The sequence below is a fragment of the Vanellus vanellus genome, assembly GCF_965231255.1.
Source record: "Vanellus vanellus genome assembly, chromosome: 8".
In the NCBI taxonomy this organism is placed as follows: Eukaryota; Metazoa; Chordata; class Aves; order Charadriiformes; family Charadriidae; genus Vanellus; species Vanellus vanellus.
This window is the reverse complement of record NC_138913.1, coordinates 24,519,591-24,535,891: the sequence shown is the minus strand read 5'-3', so window position 1 is coordinate 24,535,891 and position 16,301 is coordinate 24,519,591. Positions and strand designations below refer to the sequence as shown.

Genomic DNA, 16,301 nt, shown 5'->3' with positions numbered 1-16,301 from the left:
GACTCACTTGCTCCAAAAAAAGCAGGGAGTCTTTTCTGCCACTGCATTTGAGGAAGAGTGCATGAATCACTCAAGAATAGGCAGTAAAGTATTTTCCTAGGAAAAGTTAGCTGTTTCTTTCATTTCCCCTGTTCGTTGTGTTAAGCATCAGCACTGGGATTTTTTCCTTCGGTGTATTATGGCTCCACTGTTCAGAGCCTTCTCCACGCAGAAGGGTGTTGGTCTGGTGGGAGCATAGAGCAGGCAGCCTGCAAGCCGGTTCCTGCTTTAGCTGAGGGTAGATTTCAGACTAAGGAGGAAGATTGCCATTTTGAGTGGGCATTTAAGCATTTAAAAGGCTTATTTAGTGTCAGTGTGTTCGCTGCTGGCCCTCTGTTGTGCCTGGGTAGCAGCTTTTGTGGGACTGCACAGCTTATCTGAGGACATACGTGCTCATCCCCAGAACCACGAGGCTCTTCCATAATAGGTTTTTAATATTTTTTTTTTTCTCTCTCTCTTTTTTTTTTTTTTTTTTTTTTTTTTTTTGCAGGTGTTTCTTGAACTCTTCGGTGCGTCACAGAACTGTTCTGTTTTGGGATATCCTGCTTAAACCCTCAGAAGAAAATCTGCCAACAGCCAAAAATGACTTGAGTTGGAGAGCAACCGCTTTATCCCCAAGGTAGCTCAGTAATTTTGCAATACCACAGCTTAGCACGGCTTGCTTTCAGCATCCTGCTCAAGGAGGGAGTTGTCACTAGGGTCTCTCTAGAAAGGCTGGTGACCTGCACGTGTTTGTCTCCTGAGGAGCGCTGGGACACTGCTCCTGTGTTCTTGGACGCATCCCGGAGCAGCCACGTAGGGAAATGAGCAGTGCCCTCCTGTCTTTGGTCCAGTGTGCCGCTCAGGAGGTGTTTATGCCTCAGGATATGTTTCCTACATCAGCCCCTTGTGCTGCCCTTTGGACACTCCTCCTATATTTGCCCCCGTTTATAACATGATGGGAGCCGGAGGTGTCTGCTAATATAAGTTAACACGAAAGAGGACAGGCAGTGCTGTACAACAGGACCTAGCTTTGCTTTCTGCCGGCATGACATCCCTACAGTAATGTTTCACAGAATCACAGAATCACAGAATTATCAGAGTTGGAAGGGACCTCTAGAGATCATCTAGTCCAACTCTCCTGCTAAAGCAGGATTGCCTAGAGCACATTTCTCAGGACTGCATCCAGGCGGGTCTTGAAAATCTCCAGGGAAGGGGACTCCACAACCTCCCTGGGCAGCCTGTTCCAGTGCTCTGTCACCCGAACCGTAAAGAACTGTTTCCGTGTATATCAAGTTAATTTATGAACTCGAACGTGCCTCAAACCCTACTGTGGATTAATTGGCTCCCAGCGGCTGTTTAGCGAGGCTTCACGTTGGGAGCGCGCTCAGCCCGCTGCAGGCTTGCAGAAGTTTCCTGTGAAGTCACCAAGTGTGTCAGTACCAGACTGGTGAAACTCCCACTCTTCGTGAACTCATAGCATTTTTTTATTTTTTTTTTTTAACTTCCCCACAGTTATATGGCTCATTATGTGTTTCATTAGCATTCATGCCTGTGGTCAAGTAGAAACTCGGTTCTAGAAGCGCTGGTGGTGGGATTTGGATATTGCCTGGCTGGGATGGGAGGTGAAGGAAAGCGAAGCGGAGGCTTACCCTGCTGCTGGGGTGGTACTGGCTGCGTTAAGCTTGACTGTCACGTGTGGAAGGGAATAGAAGAATGGTTTGAGGGGCAGTGGCCTCAGATCCCTGTTACATAGCATGCGATGGCTAATAGCCAGTTCAAGTCTGTCCGTTTGGTGTTTGAGGTGGTGGACTTTGAAATGAGATCTTTAGACGACCTGAAATTTTAAAATTGTCCCTCTGTTCACCCTCTCCCCTCCCGTTGCCCACGCACTGATAAGTGTTTAAATATACACATGTCTGCACGCAGCCTTGACTGAGATGTGTTCCTCTCTCCCAGGACCAGCTGCCTGCCCGGTGTTCAGTGTCCCGTTTGGAGGCACCGTACACTATGGTTCACATCAATGTGTTGAAAAAATTCATGTGTGTTCTTGTGGTGATACTGGTAGCTCTGACGGTTTGCCTGTGGAGAGAGACGAGAAGAAGCTACTATGTTCCTTTCAAGACTGAGAGTGATGATTTGCAGGTTCGCAGGACTTCGGAAAAATGGAACCTACTTAAATCCCAGGGCCTTTTCCATGAAGCAGCCAATGAATTGGGTCAGGTACCCAAAACTTGGTTTGGTGACCACAACAAAGTAAAAGGCAGCACCTCTGGAACAGCCGGAAGGTTTCAGAAAGCAGCAGACTCTGTGAAGGTATGGGATAAGGACAGTTCATCCAGAAACCTCATACCCAGGCTGCAGAAGGTCAGAAAAAACTACCTGTCCATGAACAAGTATAATGTGACTTACAAGGGGAAGAGGAACGCTGCTAAACTCAGCCCAGAGAAGCTGCTCTGCCAGCTACGGGACAGGGTGAACGTGACCATGATACAGGGGTCGGATGGTCCTTTTGATACCTTGGAATGGCAGCAGTACCTACCGGGGAAAAACCTCAATGAAACAGTGGGCCGCCTGGGCCGCTGTGCTGTTGTGTCCTCAGCAGGGTCTCTGAAGTCATCTCGTCTGGGACAAGAGATAGGTTGGTATCTTTCTATTAGCATAAATTCAAATAATGTTGTTTTATAAAAGTAACCTACTGTCATGCACTTACCAATAAGTCTCTGGTGTGGTCACAAAGGTGTTTAAAATACATTGAAATATCACCCTTAAACTTCTTATTAAGTTAGTGAACATTACAGCCTGGGAGGAGATGACTGGATCGCCCTTCCTCTCTGAGCGTACACACGGCACCATGTAGGCTGCCTTGTGATGCCCTAGATCACAGTGCCTGTGAGCCTTAGACCTTGGGCAGACCAAAATGGGCAAGCCCCAAGGGAGTGGAAGGGTTGGGTTGAGCTGAAAGGACATGACATATGTGCAGGTAGTTCTGTTCCAGCTAGTCCTTTCGATTTTCGTGATTGCGTTGGCATCGCCAGAGGGTAGCACTAACACTGGGTACCAGATCTTGGTTCCTCAAGCGTTTGTTTCTTGAGAGGGTTTGGGGTGGGTTGAGTAATGCCAATACGCTCGTTGCACAGTCAACGGTCAGAGAATTTTTCATTCAGAAAGACTTGTTCAGAGAAATAAAAGAAAACACTTAAGGAGAAAAAGCCCTGGACGTAGCCCTGAGTGATTTGCTGTAGGTGACCCAGTGTTGAGCAGAGGGGCTGGGTGCACACGATCTTCAGATGTCCCTTTCAGCCTCAATGATGCTGGGATTCTCGCTCACGTCTTTCCAAAATCGGCAGTGCTTCATTCTGAACCATAAGGCAGTGGCTGAGTTTCAGTGGCCCAGAAGACCATGGAAAAACTTTACAGGGCTTTATTTTATTTCTTCTTTAGACAAACTTTTGCTTTGCAGAGTCTTATCTGACCGTGTTTATCTGAGGTTAATGCATTAATGAATAAATGCTGAAGTGTTGGTCTTGTACTGAGGATTATAAAGTGTGTTTTGATAACTTTGTGTCTTTAAGAAAGCAGCATGCAGGGGAAACCAGCTCTCCAGCCTTCAGCTCAGGATTTTGCGCCTGGCAGAAAATTCTCCTGTGCCTGCAGTTCCCTCAGCTTTCTTCATTCATTGTTCTTTGAGGTTCAGTTAAGTTTCACACTTTGCTAAACTGCAGCTTCACCGAAGGGGAAGTTTTTTTAAAACCTAGGAGTTTTCTCTCCAGTGGGAATTGTTTGCAGACTTTGGTGTGTATGCAAGTTGTCTGTTGGATCAGGTCCCTCTGGCCTGCGCTGAGCTGCAAGTAGCCTTCATCCTCTGAAACAAGTAGATGGACAGCTTTTAATAGACTGTTCATGGACAACTTGGGCAAAGCCTTCAGAGTTGTAGTCCCTGGATGCTCGTGGGAGGGTCAGGATTTAGCTCTGGTACTTGCTCAGGAGTTCGCCCCTAAACTCCTCTGCGCTCCACAGGACAGGTGGGCAGGAGCTAGAATGAGGTTGAACAGTCTTTAAAGTGTTAAAATGCTATGAAAGATGTGGTGAAGAACACAGCGGTGGTATGAACCAGGATAGCGTTGCCTCCTGGTAAAAGTTACTGGTGGGAGTTGGTTGATGTGTTTCCACCTCTCAGGAGGTCAGGTGGGTCAAGACTTCTGGGAAGCCAGTTCTGACTTTTCCTTTGAGTACCTGCCTTGGCTTATTTCGGTGCCTCCTGAAGTTCAGTAGCTAATGGTTTCCACAGAAGTGACCTTCTGTTGAACACCCTCCGCTGACACAGCTGGCTTGTGTCCAAGGGTGTCTCTCTCTTAGACTCCAGCGTACTGATAAAACTGCTCCCTCCTCCATAAGGAGGCCTCCCAAGAGCTGAGGATGGTGTTTATGGCGTGTTGTAATGCGGTCCGTGCAAGTGCTGGATTCGGTATGGGAGCAGCCAAGAAGTGCAATGGGCTGTGTCCTGGCTGCGGCGCAGCTGAGAGGACGTCAGACGTGGAAAGCCATTTCATTGTTCCTAAGGCCAGTTTCTGAGCCTGTCCCCGAAACTGAAGCGCCAGTTTGTTCCAGATCACAAGGGATGGATGCTGGAAAGGTCACTGTGAAATGTGCCTGAGGCGAAGGTCGTTAACCCCTGCTGGTGTCCCTGGCTGGCGTTCCTTTCCGCTCAAGCGGTCGTCTCTGCTCGTGATTCTGCAGAGTTTTGGACGCTTGCAGCCTTGAGCTGGGCAGAGTGGATATAGAAGGATTCAGGAGTATTCAGTGTATTTACATACGTTTTTTTTTCCCAGTTTTGACCTGGAGTATTTCCGTGTAGGAAAAGCCGTGGCTTTGTTGGAGAAAGGTGCCAGGAAGGCACTACACCTGACAGGCTTAAAATGGAGCATTTGCATAGAGGAGCACAATGGATTACTGAATTATTATTCCTCAAGTGGCCAGGAAATATTTGTTCTGTGTAATCACATTAAGAGATGGAATGCGCAATTAGTCGATGTAAGGGAGGTTGGGCAGAGCAGGACAGGAAAAAGCTTGTAAACGAGCAGCTTTTCTCCTACTTGGTTTTATTGGAGGTTGCGAGGTTATGAATTGACAGCGAAAAATCCGATATGGGAAATGGGGAGTGCAGCACAACCACCTAGAGACGGAGCGCGCGAGGCAGCCGGCTACTCTGCCTGCCCACTCATTAAACACCCTTTTTAAACGCAAATTTCGGGCGTAATAACTCGTGGCGTCTGGCTGAAGTCATATAGGGCAATTATAACCCTGTACTCCATTGATGCAAGGCAGGATGTGGAGTTAAGGGTCTGTAGTGGTAACTGCAGAGCCGCTTCTCAGTGTGGACACGTTTTTTTTTAGATCCATCACCTTTCTGGGGTTTGTGTGTTGCTTTGCGAGGGCTCTAAGCAACATCCACCTGCCTGTGAGAATAAAGTAGCGGAGAAAGTAGTCTTCGCTGCCAGCGATTAGTGATCCTCCAGCACTGCTTGTGAGAACACACCTGTTTTCAAGGCAACGATCTGGAAAAGAGCCGGTTCTGGAGCGGGCGAGCCCTTCCGCCCCGGCAGGGCGCTCGGCAGCTCCCCACGGACCCTGGCTGCGGCTGCCAGAGCTGCGGCACCGTGGCCTCGCCGCCAAGGCGGGGAAGCTGGTCCCGCTCCTCTGACTCCAGTACCTCTGATGGGGTGAAAGGTTTCCTGTCCTAATGGAGGCAGTAGGTACGGAGAAGCCCTGTGTGCCGCGGCAGCAGCCTGGCTCCGTGGCATTGCGGCAGCGTGGCCAGCTGGGTCGAGGCAGAGGAGGGTGCCGCAGGAATGCTGCGCTATCTTAAGAGATGATGCCAGCGGGGGAAAATGCAGTGAATCCCAAGGCGCGTAACGAGCTGTGCCTGTTAAACGCACAGCAGTGGTTTTATTTCTGTAACGTGGGAGGTAACGCTGGCAGGCTGAAGTCGGCTTCGCTTTCCACTGTGGTTATTGTACGCGTTTCTCAGGCTGGTCAACCTCCAGGCTGCAAGAGAGGACGCTGGCTCACCGTTATTTCCCAGTTCCTTAGCTTGCGGCCAGCCACGTGGTAAATTAATTCTACGTTGGTCTATCTCCTGGTAAAGCGTTTGGAAGGAAGAAGAGGGAGAGGAAGGAAGATGCTGTGCTGCTCTGCAGAGATAATGCGAAGGCTTCTCTCTCAGCTGGCCAGAGGATTGTAGTTTAAAAAAGTGGATTTTTTAAGAGTGTGTTGATCATAAGGTTAGACTGACAGTTTCTTCCACAGAATCTGGCTTGGTACTTGTAGTTGTTAGGTGGAAAGCCAGGGACTGGCCAGCTTGTATTAGAAATGCAGGTGAATAACCTATTACACATCTCTTCTGTCACTCAAAAAACAGTCGTTAGCTCACGGGTTTTCGCTCTGTTTTGCTTTCAGACAGCCACGATGCCGTCCTGCGATTCAATGGGGCTCCTACCAAGGGGTTTCAAGAAGACGTGGGGCAAAAGACAACAATTCGTCTTGTGAACTCCCAGGTAGGTCTGATGAACATGTGCCAAACGGGCCGAGCGTGGCAGAGCTGCGTACCTGCCCTTGCTTGCTGCATCTCGAGTCCCCTGCGTTAAACCACCAGTCAGATGTGGAACAGTTTGTCCTTTCTGAACCAATCTGATTTTAGCAGACATATCTGGCTGCTGACATCTTTTTTCCTCTGCCCTGTGTGACCTCTGCATTTTTTTATCTTTCCCCTCTGCGTGTATTTTTATGATGTCAGATAGGTGTTATCACTTAAGAAAACTTTCTCTGGAGGGTGTGCCCTTCTGCCGGACTTGCTGTGATATGAAGTAATTTACCAGCAAAACCATGTACGTGACCTGTGTGACAGCAGGGTTATCTGCACAGGGAGGAGGGCAACCGTGTGATTGTACAGCTGTAATACAGTAGTAACAACTCCCCATGTGGATGCTCTTATTTTGGACCAAGTGTAGTTATAGCCGTGTCATTACCGTGCTTCTGTCCTCCAGTGCAGATCAGCCTGCAGCTGTCGGAGACGTTCTTCATCTGCCACCATCCCCTCCGAATGGAGACACCAGCTTAGAAAAGTTCAGTTACGGGGAGAGCAAAATCGTTGCGGTTTTTGAGGCTAAAGTGAACTCAAAACGCATCGTTGATGCAGCAGCGAAACAGGGCAAAAGAGGAATAGTGCGAATAGTGCAGGAGTCTCTCTGCTGGAGTTTCTAAGCCAAACAGCTCTCATTGCAGTCCCTGTTATCTTCAGGGATCGGTGGATTGGGAGCCTGGTTTTCTTCTGTGTTTTCCTTTGCACTTGTGATGGTTCGGTGCTGTTCTAGTCACGGCCACATCATTTTAACCTTCTTGTTAGTGGCTTTGCCTGGTTGCGTTTTGTTTCCAGCTGCTTGCAGGCATCAGATACTGGCAGGACAAGCTCTAATTTGTTCTTGTTCTGGGTTTGGCTTTCCGTAGGTTGTAAGTGGTCACTGGGAACAGGGACAGGATGGTGGCTTGCCTGCTCTTATTTTGGCTCTTACTATTCGTCAATTCTCAGTCTGTTCCCAAAATGAAGGAAATGGGATCTCCTGAATCTAATCTGTCAGAACTAGTCTGTACTGAGTAGTATCCCTTTGGCATGTGTGGCCAGTGGTCCTAAGTTGCTTAATAACGATTTGAAGATACTTTTCTGTAATTTGCTGACCAGTCTCTAGCACATATCTGGGGGTGGGTGGTTTTAACAGTCGAGTGGGGTATCTTGTACATCCGTGTGCATAGGGAAGGGTTAATAGATTGATACTGGGGGGAGAGGAGTTTGGATCCTCAGATCGGAGGATAGGCTTGTAGGTCCACAAGCCTGGTAGTTCTAAATAGAGACGTTCTTTACCATCGCCGTGCTTATTTTCTTAGACCTTCGCTAGTTCATCAGTACCGCTACCTCTCATGGCACGTTTTCCTGCAGTCTTACACAAGGCATCGATTTGCCCAGGGAAGGCAGTCACATCTTGCAAAAAGAAGGGCTGAGGAGTGCGTGGGAGGAGTGCCAATGTCGTTCTGTAGGACACAACTCCTTTCTGCAGAGCTGACCGAGGACCAGAGTACCTCGTTCCTCCCAGCCCTTGTTTACCGTTCTCCTCGGCCGGCTTCTCGCTGTCATGGAGAGCACTCTCTGCTTTGGCTGCGTTTGCTGTTATTGGCACTAACGAGTCTGCAGGGAGGAAGAGAAAGGAGATAGCACATCGGTGGAATGGAGTAAGATTGTGATGGGAAAGGGGAGCATGTTTAGATTACAGGGCATTGACTGCGGTAGCAGCAGAGGAGGGGCTGGTTTTGATACGGTCAATAAACGTACCAGGAGAGTAGGGGCTCTATGAGCAAGGTACTTATCAAACAGTGAATAGGCTACAGAACAAATTAACGAGGAAATCAATAGATCGGTTAACTAATTAGGATCAAAAAGCTGGGCAAGACAGATCAGCCATGTAGCAATTTAAATGAGCTTAACTACTTAGGAAGAATCAGTCTATATGAAACAGAAGGAATAGGCACTAAAGTTTTTTGGGGAGCCAGGTCCCTCCGGCAGAGGGGTTAAGTGACCGATAGGTAACTAGTGGTGCCGAGAGCAGCTCTGTGGTGTGGGGAAGGAACCAGCAAACACTCTGTGGCTGGGGGGGTGCTCCCCGCCTGGTTTCTTATCCCTTTGCTTTTGTGCCTCTCGCAGCTCTCTAGGGGTTTGTGCGCCTCTGCCAGCTCACGTGGCGTTGCTTGGCTGACCTTTGCTTTCTCTGATGCTCAGTCTCTCTTGAAGCCTCCTTTCATGCGTTTCACATTTGAAAAGTTCCTGAAAGATTTCTAACCTTTAAAAAGAAACGAAAATAAAGCGCCTGTGTTCCTTGCCCTCTTCCCGTCCGGCTGCGGTGCTCCGTCCCACTCGTGCCAGGCGCAGGGGCTGGCTGGTGCCAGCTTGTCGTGCCATCTCCTCGCCTCTGCTCTGGCGTCCACGGAGCAGAGGCAGAAGTTCCCACCTGCAGCGTGGCGCTCTCCAGCTGACAAGTGGCCTCGATACTTTAGCTCCTGTAAGGAGATGAAACCAGGCAGTACGCGTGGTCAAGGCCAAAGCCTAATCCCTAATCCCGGGGAGTTAAGAACAGATGCGAGGAAATACTTTTTCCTTTTGGAAGAGTTCTCGTCTGGGCTTGCCAGAGCGTCCCCGTGCTCTGGTTTTGGGGACAGCCAGGAAGGCAGCCTACCGCTGGGGACAGCCGCGATACTCAGGGACAAATTGGCTAGCTCTTAATTAGATCCGTGGAGAAAATCAGGACAAATGGGAGCTGATTTTTATGATGATGCTTTTCTTCAGCAGATGTTTGCAAGCTGCGTCAGCACGGGTTATGCCTTTGGGTGGGGAGGATAGGAGATCCGTCCCTGTCTCATCTGATTCTGACCGTTTGCTTTTTGCTGTAGACCTGGGTTGCCCTCGGGTGTCACAAGCTGTGACGGTCACATCCAGAGTGTAGAGGGCAACTTCTCTGTTTGAACCACCTGGTTTTGTTGGTTTGGGAAAGCTGCTGGTGGAGCAGTCTCCTTCCACCCATGTGCTTTGCTGTTGTGGTGCTTTCCTTCTCGTTGCTGCTCCCACCAGATCCGAAGCTCCCTTGCCCGAGTTGCACCACCCCGCTCTGTAGAGGAGAGGTGGTCTGGTGGGGCTCAGCCGTGGTCTCTTGTCTCTTCCACTGGTGCTCCCACAGCACTGAGCCCGGGCTGCCTGAGTTCGTGCTGCTCGGGAGAAACCGCCCATGGGCAGACTTTTTTTAGGTTCAAGTGACGGTTCTTGATAAAGCCAACAGTGTGTTTGCGTTAGGCTCTTCCTGGACTGTCCTGGTGACCGGTGGCAGCAACTGATGTTCCCACCCGCTTCTAGTAGCCGTAGCGATGGTATCCATCATACGAGCTGGGTCGCTCTGCGGGTCCTGCCTTTATTTTATTATTGAAGGCAGATAAAGAAAACCTTGTAAAGTGTAATGGCAGTTTTTCTTGTGACTGCCCACAAACCCCTGTACTGCTGGATGGGACAGGAGTGGGCGTTGGAAGGGCGTCACCGGGGCTTGTGTCCTTGCCTGCATGCAGTGGGGCATGCTCAGGGACCAGCAGTGGGGTGGCTGTGGCTGAATTCAGATATGCTTTACTGCTTGGCTCTCTGCTAATTCTGACAGCATGCTCTATATTATTGTATTTGTTGTTGTCATTCAAGCTTGTAACCGTTGAGGAGCAGCAGTTCCTGAGGGAAGCATTATATAACACTGGAATCTTAATTGTCTGGGATCCAGCACCATATCATGCAGAAATTCACGAGGTAAGGCTGAGTTTTCTGTAAGTAAAATCAGATTCATATGCTTTGAAGTGCGTCTCTTAACTCACTTCCTCCTAATGTGGGCAATCAGTCATTTTAAGGCCATTCTTGATTACCTTTTCATTTATCACGGATATATCGCGTGTACTTCCGAGAGTACCCCGTGCATGGGTGCTCCTGGGGAAACGCTTGCCTGTTCCTGATCCCTGTGAAGGCCTCAGGCCAAGTGTCACCACCTTTACTTTCCCGTGGACTGATGCCGTCAGGAGGAGGTCGCGACGGGCTGCAGCAGTTGTCATCTCGTCAGAGGGTGATCTCCTCTTTCTGACAGCTGCTGTAAGATCTGCTGATGGTCAAGGGTTGGGTATTTCAAGCGCCGGTCAGACATGAGATGTACTTGATGCATTATGAACGGATTGGGAAACCCTCTGAAGATCTTAGCAAACGTCTGTGCTCTGTCTCAGCTAGACTTTCACTTGTGGGTGTTCCAATCCCTCTAGCATTTGCTTTTCATTTTGAGTACCAAAGGGCGTTATTTGATAAGTGATGAACTTTTGAGCTTTGGAGTCTCATGGTGAAAGCAGGTAGGAGCGAATAGTCCATTCTTTTATTTTAAGCTCTGTCTGTAACTGAGACGTCTTTGCATTCCTTTCTCTGGACTGCATTTCCGATTTTCTCACTGACGTTTACTCCTGTGTCTAGTCCCACACCTCCGGGAGACGTGAGGGTGTATGTACAGCGTGTTTAAGAGTCAGTAAAACCAGGATGGGATATTTTTAGCATAGGAAAAAAAAATCTCAAAATGCCTTTAAGAAAACATAAATCCTTCCTAAGTGTTTTCACTGACAGGGGAAGTTTTAGGATGCAAATCAGCTCAGCCTGGTTGAGGAGGCTGTTATGGGGAGGGACACTTGCCTGCAGAATAGGATGCTTTGTACTCCAGCACGCAGAGGGGTCAGGGGCTGTTACATTTAGGACAGACTTCTCAACATCATCTGCTATTGGGGGGTGCAGAATGAATTTACACAAGATGGCTGATCTCATTTAATGGTCCTTCACTGCTAAAGAGAGGAGATTTGTGGTTTTTTCCTGCTCTGTTCACTGTGTCAAGTCACCCACAGCGACCCAAAGGCCAGATGAGGTGGTGGGGGACAGAGGGTGAGCGTGTGTAGGTACAGCAGGACCTTGTCCCTCTGGCAGCAGCAGGTTCGCTCGTCCTCGTTTCCCGTTGGTTATGGGAAAGAGTGGGATAGAAATAAAGAGTCTGACTTCTTGTTTCTGTTTTGCAGTGGTACAGAAAACCAGACTACAACTTTTTTGAAAGCTACAAATCATATCGTAGTATACATCCAGAGCAGCCCTTCTATATCCTGAATCCAAAAATGCAGTGGCAACTCTGGGATATTCTGCAGGAGAATTCCTTGGAGCATATTCAGCCTAATCCACCGTCGTCAGGAATGCTTGGTGAGATGATTGCCCTTTAAACTTCTCATTCAGTTTGCAGAGGCTCTCCAGGATGCCTTTTTTCCAAGACAACTACAGATTTATGGTGCTTATCAGAGTCGCTTTTAAAGTGTTTGTCTTATGCCAAAATTTAAGCTTCCTGTCTTTAAAGCAGCAGCTCAGTTGTGTTAAAAGAAGCAGTTTGCAGCACCCCCCTGAAACAGCAGTTCCAAACACAGCCTGGTTCCACGTGGAAACAGGAGAGCGGATTGCAACGTCGAGGTGGTCTCTAGGCTTTCTAGCTTCTAGCGCCAGAGCAGTTCCCACGGGGTGCGAGAGGAAGGATGCGGCTCCTGCAGGCTCAGGTCTTGTCAGGCAAATAAACCTGCTTACTGCAGACGAAATCTAAGTAGTTGCTTACTTTTAGTGTATATATATATATATATGAAATATATATAAATATGGAGATATAGATCTATGGGGGAAAAAAAATATAGCTAAAGACTTACTGGGGGTTCGGGGATGGTCAGGGTGAATAGTTGTCCTGAAAAGTTCAGTGATATTCCCCCTTGCTCAGCATCCTACTGTCTTGTTCGTCAGCAGGCTAAACCCGGCCTTTCAGCAAAGGGGCTCGTTTTGCTTTCTGCTGTCGCAAAGCTTTTCCTTCTTATTGGAGAGCGGATCTCATAATGAGCTGAATAAAAAGGAGCGCACTTCTCAGGACGTTCACATGTATTTGAAGTCACAGCATAGACGTATGGTTTAGGTTTGCCACGTGGATGTCCCGCTGCTCTGCTTTAGCCCCTCCTCTGCTGCCACCTCTGCTGCCATCGCTCCAGGGACACAGGCGCCCTTCTACGTCCATGTAAACAGAGGCACTTCTTATTTTTGCCAATCCAGCAAGTCTAGTTTTCTTCCACGACCTTGCTCTCGCCCAGCAGCTATCGCCTCAGTGCTGGGAGATGTGCAGAACAACTGCGTAACCAATGGCTTCAGCAGCAAAGTTGTCGTTAACGGGAGTTAGGGGCGCAGAGGCAGGCACCGGCCCGTGTCAGACAGCAAATTCCTCTGTGGGCTTCATTTTGGGCCAAGCTACCTGCTTTGTTAAACAAGTCGCCTCGCCAGACGTTGGGGCACAGACCAAGTTCCAGTTTGCAGCTCTGGGTTTCCTGGAAGGCCTAAGCGTGAATGAAAGTTGTCAATTGAAAAGGTGGAAGAAAACGCGTTTAAAACGCACCTCAGTTAAACAAGTGGTTTCACGGGTGGGTTTTTCTCATGTCTTGTAAACCGTGTTCCTCTGATCGCGCGTGGTCCAGATACTGCGTGACTTTTCTGTGATGTTACGTATTGTTTCGATTTCCCTAGTAATGGCAAGAATATTTGCTATTTCTTGCACTTGAAAGAAAAGTAGCCAGTTAACTATGGCTTGCTTCCGATCTGGCCCGCCAGTTGAGAGGTCTGTGCCCAGCGCTGGCGTGACCGTCCTCAAGTGGTCCGCCTGCCTGTCGGAAGGCAGAGGGGGGCAGCGCCACTCTGCTGCGGGGAGCTGGGGGAGCCTGAGGAGCAGAGGCTGCTCCCTCTCCGTGAGCTATCTCCAAGCACAGCCGCTTTCCTACCCCCTGCGTTCGCAAGAGGCAGGCGGGGAAGAGGTGAAGGTCTCGTCGCTGCTGACCCAAGCAGGTTTGAGATGGGCTGTTTGGCTCAGCTGGTTGCGGTGCACGGTTGGCAGACCGCCCGAGGTTCCACGAAGGTCGCGGAGAGCGAGAGAACGCTCTTAAAAATTGGCCTTTTGGCACGGCTGTCGCTGTAAACAATCTGCTGTAATCGAGTCGATCGCAGGCTTTGCAAGAGAGGGCTTCAGAAAACAGCCCCGTCTGGCCAGACTTGTTTTCTCCCCCTCTCACCTGAACGTTGGAAAAGGGAGCCCTTCCCCTTGGAGCTGGGTGCTCCTCGCTTGCCGCCTGTCTTGCGGGAACGTTGAATCTCTTCTCTGGTTTGACACGGGGATGTCTGCTTTCTTTGCCTCCCTAGGTATCGTGATCATGATGACGCTCTGTGATGAAGTGGACGTGTATGAATTTCTCCCTTCCAAACGGCAGACGGACATTTGCCACTATTACCAGAAGTTTCACGACCGTGCCTGTACCATGGGAGCTTACCACCCCCTCCTCTTTGAGAAAAACTTGGTGAAGCATATGAACCAGGGCACAGATGAGGACATCTATACTCACGGGAAAGTTACTTTGCCCGGCTTCCGAAACGTGCATTGCTAGCAGATCAGTTTTCAGTGTGTTTAGGAATTTTTCTTGACTGTCAAAGCACTTTTTAAATCAGGGTTGTCAGATGCGTTGGGTCTAAGCGCTGGTGTGTTTTTACCGCTCTTCCATGTTGCGACACTTGCTCTTAGGACATTGTTGCCTAACTTCTCCCAACTATAAGGTGGCGTTAATATGTTGCGGTACGTCCACGGGGTATCTGCATGAGCCACTGCAATAAATTTTCTCCTGGTGGAGCCAGGCTCATGCAGCAGGTGGATATCTCTGTCTTCATCTCAACTGATCATGGTGTACGTGAGCCGCAGGAGATGCTTTCTAAGCAGAGATTGCACAAGTTGGGATCAAGTGCTGAATATAGGTTGGTTGGCTTCAAAGGGGTTATGACAGCCAAAAAACTGGTCCATTGAGAAACAAGAAAAAGAATTTAAAACTTGTTCCCATAGTCTGGGAGCTCTTTGGAGCAGGTCTGCTTTATGGAAACACTGTCAAAGCTGTGTACTGATAAGCTAAACTCTTATTCCAAAATATTTGATTTTATAAACAGTTTGTAAAATAACAATGGCAACTTCCTTTCAGATCATAAGACTTCTGAAATCATTCAGGTGGCACTCTCGGCAAAGGAAGAGGGAGGCGATTCACATTTCGGTGATTCTTGCAAGACTTTTTAATCTTTTTACTTTTTTTTTTTTTTAATTGCTTAAAATAAATTTTAGTGAACGTTCACTTCTCCAGTACAGCGCTGTGCTTGGTACAAAAGCCTTATTTCAAAAACATTTTGGGGAAGATGCTCCGAGGCACATAATGGGAGAACTCAGTGGAATTCAGTACCTCTTTCCAGCTCTCTGCTGGTCTGCCTTTGCAATTATTGGCAAATTACTTGCTGGCTCATCTCCGGGGCCAGAAATGCAGTGTCGCTGCTGGCGAGATGAGCTGCAGTTCTCTGCAAGCTGACCGAGGCGCGCTCTCAGTTGCCGTGTGCTTTCTGAATAGGTGGGGAGCAATCGCGTTGCCGCTGGGCTCCATGAGCAGAGGGGACAGGAGTGTGCTCTGCTTCTCATGCTGAAACACGGGCGGAATTGAGGAGAGCGGCGTTTCCCTGCTCGAGGGGACTCTCCCGTAGCGGCACGGTGGAAGCGGTAGCTCTGCAATCTCTGTAAGTCGCTGAGAACACCTTCCCTGTCCTCTTCCCTACTGATGTGTTTCACGATGTCTGTAAAGAAAGCTCTTTCTTCTCCTGTTCTGAATAAATCCTGTGAAGTCATCGGCCCGTTCCTGGCTTGCTTGGTGAAACCCGTGTGAATGTCGTTGCTCCGTGGCCCTGGGGGCTCGTCCCAACCTGGCAGCAGCGCGGGCAGAGCCGGGAGGGAGCTGCTCGTTTCAGTGAGCCCGCGGCTCTTGCCCCGTCTCGGCGAGAGGGCTGCTGCCGAGCTGTTCCTCCAGCTCTGAGGCTGGCTTTCTGCACACCCCTCCGTTGGGATGGATTGGGTCTGTCAGTGTTCACAAATTGTGTGTCATGCGATAGATATGTGTAAATAAAAAATATTCGGTCCTTACGCTACTGCTCGGGGGCACTAGGACAAGAATGCGATGAAGGCCATGAGCAGTTGTGTCTCGTAAAGCGTTTGTGCTCATTGTTAGGGAAGGAGAGAGCTTACGGAGGAAAACCCAGCAGAGGTTGTTCAGGAGAACTATAGCAAACCTCTCTCCGTCTCCGCTCTCAGCTTGTGATGGTGCTGCCTCTCTCGCCCCTGGACCGCGGCGTTGTCTGCCACAGCGATTTGCTGCCTTAATATGTGTTTAGTTGGGATTTGAATAGCTTCTGCCTTTTTTCCTAGGCTGTCTCATTTGGTATTTCTCCTCCCCCTCCTGCGGGTGATGGGACCAGCCGCCCTCCGCGGCTTGGGCCGGGCAGGGGATGGGTGGCACCTTGCTGTGGGGGAGCAAGCGCAGTCTGCCTGCTGTTCACCCGGGGGTCCCCCAAACCATCTGCTCCTCTGCAGTGCTCCTGCAAGAAGAAAAAACGTCAGACAGGTTCCCCGGGGTCTTTCGGAGCCCGCAGTTGCTTACAGGCAATAGTGTTGCACTGGGCATGACGTTTCCAACGTTACGCTAACAGTTTTAGCTAGAGCCAACGTGCGATTCATTTACAGTCTAAACAAGAGTTTTACAGGAATTATGACAGA

At 49.3% G+C, this 16,301-nt stretch overlaps 1 protein-coding gene across 1 annotated transcript; it reads left to right on the top strand.

The window, feature by feature from the left end:
- Positions 1 to 2,028: 2,028 nt before the first annotated feature.
- On the top strand, positions 2,029 to 15,373 carry ST6GAL1 (ST6 beta-galactoside alpha-2,6-sialyltransferase 1; the record flags this gene model as incomplete). Its single annotated transcript, XM_082487288.1, has 5 exons — positions 2,029 to 2,663; positions 6,482 to 6,575; positions 10,301 to 10,402; positions 11,689 to 11,863; positions 13,874 to 15,373. The coding sequence occupies 5 exons, from the start codon at positions 2,029 to 2,031 to the stop codon at positions 14,113 to 14,115; spliced, it is 1,248 nt and encodes a 415-aa protein (XP_082343414.1). The 3' UTR covers positions 14,116 to 15,373.
- Positions 15,374 to 16,301: the final 928 nt, after the last annotated feature.